At 36.7% G+C, this 7,195-nt stretch overlaps 1 protein-coding gene across 1 annotated transcript; it reads left to right on the top strand.

Moving 5' to 3' along the window:
* Nucleotides 1-2,168: 2,168 nt before the first annotated feature.
* Nucleotides 2,169-2,669, top strand: LOC139510994 (craniofacial development protein 2-like). Its single transcript, XM_071297559.1, has one exon. It carries the CDS (start codon nt 2,169-2,171, stop codon nt 2,667-2,669), a length of 501 nt encoding a protein of 166 aa, XP_071153660.1.
* Nucleotides 2,670-7,195: the final 4,526 nt, after the last annotated feature.

A 7,195-nucleotide genomic window follows, 5' to 3' on the forward strand; every position in this document is an offset into this window, starting at 1 on the left:
TTTGTTTTAATAATGATAAAGATTAAAACACAATGTTGATTGATGTAACCCAATTTTTCAGATGTTTACCTATTATGTCTGTTTGTTTGGCTCGCATATTGTTTTCTATAAAATGACTTACAAGTAGGAGGTTTACGCAGCTATACAATCAGGTTTAATTCGTCATTTTCTGCATTAGGAAATGCCTGTATCAAGTCAGAAATATTACCGATTTTTTGGTCCATTCGTTTGATGTGTTTGAGCGTTTGATTTTGCCATTTGATAAAGAACTTTTCGTTTGAACTTTTCCGGGAGTTCGATATTTGTTTGTAATTTTACTTTTTTCGAACTTATGTTTCTCTTTCGGTAGATGAGGGGTTTATATAAATTATTTTCCAAAATTTAGTTTATATTATGCCTTTTCTATATTTAGAAAAGTATGAGTCACGGGTCTTTTTTTATATACATTTTCAAATAATATTCCGTAAAATTTCAGTAGAGTATACTAATATTGTAAAAAAAAGTATACTCAATAGATATAGAAAGATATGTGATATGAGTGCCAATAAGACAATTCTCCATCCAAAAAACAATTTATAAAAGTAAACCATTATAGGTCAATGTGCGGCCTTCAACACGGAGCCTTGGCTCAGACCGAACAACAAGCTATAAAGGGCCCCACAATTACTATTCAAACGGGAAAACCAACGGTCTAATCTATATAAAAAACCGAGAAACGAGAAACACGTATAAATTACATAAACAAACGTAAATGTAACTACTGTACATAAAGATTCCTGACTGAGAACAGATGCAAACATTTGAAGCGGGAGTAAACGTTTTAATGGTACCAAACCTTCTCCCTTTTTCTGAAACAATAGTATAACATCACCACATAGACAAACACACGATAAAATATCAAACATATTTTCAAATATAAATGTAATTATATACGTAAATGTAATTTTCATCTCGATTAATTCTCACAATCCTGGTACCTTTGATAACTATTTACACCCCACTCGGTCGATGCCACTGCTGGTTGACGCTTCGTCTCCGAGGGTATCACCAGCCCAGCAGTCAGCACTTCGGTGTTGACATGAATATCAATTATATGTTCATTTTGATAAATTTCCTATTACAAAACTTTGAATTTTTCGAAAGACTAAGGATTTTCTTATCCTAGGAATAGATTACCTTAGCCGTATTTGGCACAACTTAAATTTTGGGTTCTCAATGCTCTCGCGACAGCACCCGGTAACTAGGTTTTTTTTATCCTTTGCGTCATCTGTAGAGGATCTCGGAGCAGCAATGGCCCCAGAGATGCAGTGTGTAGGCCCACCGGCGTGTGGACACGCCCTAGCACTCATCATCTTTGTCCAAGCTCTGGGTCAAATAGTATCACTGCCTTGTGATTGGATTCTTGAATCAAAGGCTATGGAAGTAAATCCAGACAGAAAATCCGGGTAGATGGAACTCGATAGCAACAGCAATCGTCTTAGGGATGGAAACCCCTACAGAAAAGCTGCCAGTCCTCCGGGCACAGGGGGTTGAGCGTAGGGTTATTCACCTTGCCTTGGAAAAACATATTGATTACAGAAACGACTACAATAGCCAATACTCTTTCTCGTCACAGACTGGAGGAAGAACATGTTTTAACCGAAAACAGTAGATGACGCGAAGGCCGATGGAGCTGTTTTAAAACAAACTCACCACCAGAATAGGCACATGGAATGTAAGAACACTATACCAAAGTAACAAAAGAGATGGATAGATACAAGATCGAAATTCCAGGACTTAGTGAAGTTAGATGGAACACATCAGGCATGGCAAATTTGAATACATCATATATTTCGGAAACACCAAACAAAATGACCCACACGAAAAGGGAGTTGGATGTCTAATAACGAAAAGATCTAAAACAGCTTTGCTGGAGTGGAATCCCATCTCACCAAGAATTATCACAGCACGCTTTAACTCACGTTTCCAAAAAACCACACTGATACAAGTATACGCCCCAACCAATGGTGCAGATGACTGTGAAAAGGAAGACTTCTACCACTCATTACAAATATCTATAGAAAAAATGCCAAAAAGAGACCTATTGGTACTTATGGGTGACTTAAATGCTAAGGTTGGATCAGAAAGAAAGGGATGGGAAGTGAAATCGGCCCCCATGGGATAGGAAAATGAACGAAAACGGTGAACTGTTTGCAGAATTCTGTGCTACCAACAACCTTGTCATAGGAGGAACAATCTTCAAACACAAGAAGTGCCATAAAGTAACCTGGGTGTCACCAGCAGGAAATGCAGAAAACCAAATAGACCACATAACTATTTCTCAGAGATGGAGGTCTTCACTGCAAGATGTAAGGGTAAAAAGGGAAGCAGATGCAGCATCAGACCATCATTTAGTTATAGGGTCAATAAAGATTAAACTCTTTGCCCAAAAAAAATCAGTTGTCAAAAGAAGAAAGTTCAACGTTGGGAAGCTGAAAATACCAAACACAAGAGAAGAATTTCAAATATCTCTTCAAAATAAATTCTCAGCTATAAGTGACCTGGATATAGAGGAGAATGATATTGACAACGCATTGGAGCAGACAAAAAATGTAATACTAGAAACATGCGAGGAAACATTAGGATACATGCAGTATAAACGTAAAAACTGGATGTCAGATAATACATGAGTTAAGGTTGAAGAACGAAGAAAAGCCAAAACAAATTTCTTAAATGCCACCACAAGACAACAAAAAAGACAAACACAAGACCTTTATAGAGAGAAAGACAAAGAAGTGAAGAAGAACTGTAAAGCATCGGTCACACCTTACCGGATAGCACAAACGGACGTCTAACGGATGAAAATAAAAGTTGTCCGTTGACAAAATTGTAATCCGTTGGGAGTCCGTTGATGTACTGACCGAATAAAACGGACGTTTAACGGATGCATAACGGATAACGGACAAACACCGGATATGCAACGGACGAGAAACGGACACGTACCGGACAGAACGGATGTAGAACGTACATCCAACGGACGAGTACCGCATAAAACGGACACCTAACGGAAGCGTACCGGATAAAACGGATGAACAAGATATACGAAAAAATCAAAGGCGACAATAATAATACATGTAAATCGAATTAATATTCAAAATGTTTCTGTGTAACTGGTTTTGGTTTGTTCTTCAAAAATTCCGCCAAAGGGCAGTGTCTGGCCTTAATAAGAACTGCTTGATAACGAAGGCGTACCTATACTCTATGGTCGATTATCAATAATAAGAATTCATGAACCTTAAGAAATCTGACATACCAATAATTGACATTTCTAAATTTTCAATTGGCATTCATCCGTTTCTGATCCGTTCATCATCCGTTTTATCCGCTATACGTCCGGTAGAAGTCCGTTTCTCATCCGTTTAACATCCGTTTTATCCGTTAAACGTCCGGTAGAAGTCCGTTGGTGAATTTATCTTCCAGACCTCCAACGGATGTATAACGGACACGTAACAGATACAAAACGGAAACGAAACGGACGAGTACCGTACAAAACGGACGCCTAACGGACGTTCAACGGACATTTTATCCGTTGGACGTCCGTTCAAAGTTTTGAACATGTTCAAAATTTTCCACCGGACAGAACGGACGTCGACGGATAAAACGTACGCTTAACGGACATGCAACGGACATGGACGGACGTCTAACGGATAAGAACGGACGTCTAACGGACATGAACGGATTGAAAAAAAGTTATCCGTTAGTCGTCCGTTCGAGCTATCCGGTAAGGTGTGACCGAGGCTTAAACAGGATAAAAGAAACTATGTTGAACAACTAGCACAAGAAGCAGAAATTGCATGTAGCAAAGGAGACATAAAATCTCTCTACAACACAACTAAACAACTAAGTGGAAGAAGATCGAACTCAAATGCTACAGTTAAAGATAAAAATGGCAATGTGATAACAAAAATTGAAAAGCAATTAAAACGATTGAAAGATCATTTTGAAGAAGTGCTAAACAGACCCCCTCCAACAGACCCACCTAACATCGAAGGGAGACAGGTCCTGAATATCAAGACAGGTGATATAACTAAATCAGAGGTAAACACTGCATTAAAACAACTAAAGAATGGGAAAGCAGGAGGGATCGAAAGGCAATGGATAACATATGTATTGATAAACTTCACCAACTACTTAACAAAATATGGAATGACGAACATATACCTGATGACTGGCGTAAAGGAATCCTCATTAAAGTACAAAAGAAAGGCGACAAATCAATCTGCAGCAACTGGAGAGGAATTATTTGGTTTTCCATTCCTAGCAAAGTCCTATGTCACATCATCCTACAGAGGTTAACGAAAGAAGTTGATAAGTTACTAAGAGACGAACAGGCCGGTTTTAGACAAGAGAGATCATGCATTGACCAAATTGCCACATTAAGAATCATCATCGAGCAAACCAGTGAATGGCAGACATCCCTATACTTAACATTTGTAGATTTCGAGAGGGCCTTTGATAGTATAGACCATCAAGTACTATGGAACATCCTTAGACATTATGGAATACCCGAAAAAATTATAACCTTCATCCAACAGCTCTATGACGGTTTTACATGTCAAGTGAGCCATGCAGAGACTCTTACAGATCCATTTCCTGTATCAACCTGTGTCAGAGAAGGATGTTTTCTTTCCCCTCTCCTTTTTCTAATAGTGATAGATTGGGTGAGTCGGAAATCGTACAATACTCCTTTAGGTATTAAATGGACATTACAGTCATGCCTTGAAGACCTAGACTTTGCAGACTATATCTGCCAGCTTTCCCATCGCCATGAAGACTCACAAAAGCAAGCAACCAACCTTGAAACGACTGCAAAACAAGTAGGACTATACGTAAATGCAAAAAAGACAAAATCAATGAGGGTAAACACAAACCAACTTTACAAAACCAAAGTGAGAGATGCTGAAGTTGAAGATGTCAATGAGTTTACATATCTTGGAAGTGTCATAAGAACATCAGGGGGGACAGATGAAGACATTCAATCAAGAAAAAGAAAAGCTCAACAAGCCTTTGCTATTTTTAAACCAGTCTGGAGGAGCAAAGCGCTCAGAACAAACACCAAAATCAGGATCTTCAATTCAAATGTAAAATCTATTCTTCTTTATGGGTCAGAAACTTTGAGACTGATAGCTACATCTACAAAAACATTACACGTTTTCATAACAATCACAATCAGCAACAAAGAGTTATGGAAAAGGACAAGACAGGAGCCAAAAGAAAGAACGATAACAGTACGAAGATGGAAATGGATTGGACACACTCTTCGTAAAAGCAACACAAATGTAACAAGACAGGCACTAGATTGGAATCCTTAGGGCCATCGTAAAAGAGGGCGACCAAAATCAACCTGGCGCAGAGATCTAACATCTGATCTTCAGAAAATTAGGAAAACATTGGGTGAAGCAAAGAAACTAGCAAAGGACAGGAAAAGATTGAAATCTACTGTGGTCGCTCTATTTCCCCCATGGGACGAAGTGGATTAAGTCAAGTAAGTCAATGCTCTTCAACTTTGTACTTGTTTGGCTTTATAACTATTTTGATCTGAGCGTCACCGATGAGTGTTATGTAAACGAAACGTGCGTCTTGCGTATCAAATTATAATCTTTGATAACTATAGACTACATTCTAACTCTATAAAGAAAATTATATATTGATACAGTTAAAATAACTATTTTAAAATATCAAAATTGTCGATATCACGATTTTCTATTGAAAACAAAACGAACATCTCGAGTTAAAACAATGATAATAATAAGCAAATCATATCTTGTCATTATAAATAGTAATCTTATCTAGATTAGATAACTATTTATAGGACTTTGGAAGAGAATTAATATGCGATCATACAAGCAAACTCCTTTGTAGTAGGGCAGTTGACTTTAAACTGCCAGCAAACCAAACTTTTTGGACATCTTGTATGATCGCATATTGATTCTCTTCTAAAGAATTGCATGCACGAAGTTAGTCAAATATTAAGCATAATTTGCACAAGGAAAAGATATAAACCGCCTTGAATTCGTTTTCCCCCTTTCTATTCGGAAAAGTAAAATTATGAGAAATTATCAATCGCGTATCGATATTACATTTCTTTTCTTTTTTTTTGAAAACGGAATGTTTTTTGCTTTTTTTGACAGCTAACTAATTTTGTAAGAACAAATGTGTTGCAATATTAAAAAGTTTGCATCGATTGACTTGCACGACCTATCACTTATTTCCATATCCTTTGTGAAATAAACGTCATTAGGAATTGTTTGTACAAACGGCAAACAGGTCTTCTCCTAATCAATCACAAAACCTGACAGTTGGGCAGAATTGGAAATAAGTGAAATAATTGTTTTTCTCCGGTTCAGAGGAAACAAAACAAATTGTTCGTCTAGATTATACCCTTCATACTATCCTAGTATATCCATAAATATTATAAGAAAGCTTCGTTTTCGTATATCTATATATAACATAATCATATAAGAAAAAAGAAAAAAGATGTTAATAGAGAGATCGTCTACGTCATCTCATTAAACATAGGTTTTTCTACACAAATTGGATATAAATTCCTCGTTTAAAGGTCACGACGGACTAAGCTATCATGGATTTAGTATATTTTGTGGACTCGATGTGTACAGACATTTGATATATGTTTTTATTCATTCCGTTTTTAGGAATGTAACGGGCGTATATTATTTTTCTCTACTATTAGCATGTCATATCATTAAAACTCGACTCACATGATAAAAATAACTAACACAATACGATACATCGAAGAACAATACATGGTCCAGATAACATCATTCGATACAGGCACAAAATTAACGAGGACTAAACTAGTTTTACATGCGCACAAACCGCCTCCTTTGCATGTATAGAAAATACGCTTTTGCCGATTTGACACGAATTGTAATATTTGATAAATAATATACTAAAACGTGTATCCATATTATAAAAAGTTTAAAATAAACAATTTACAATGCATTGGCTCGATTATATGTATCATCATTTCGTGTGTGATTTAATCTATACACAATTAATTTAACTATTGATGTGATATCTGAAGAATGCTGACTAAACTGAAGACCACTTAGTCCCTTTCAAAAGATTAAAATACAAATCAATCAATTAAGGAAAAGGATGTGAAACAAGTATACAGTACGGTTTAATAATAAGC

This window comes from Mytilus edulis, chromosome 2, assembly GCF_963676685.1.
Source record: "Mytilus edulis chromosome 2, xbMytEdul2.2, whole genome shotgun sequence".
Classification (NCBI taxonomy): domain Eukaryota; kingdom Metazoa; phylum Mollusca; class Bivalvia; order Mytilida; family Mytilidae; genus Mytilus; species Mytilus edulis.

Coding starts and splice junctions, on each gene's coding strand:
- LOC139510994 (XM_071297559.1), top strand. CDS start 2,169: ATGAACGAAAACGGTGAACTGTTTGCAGAATTCTGTGCTACCAACAAC.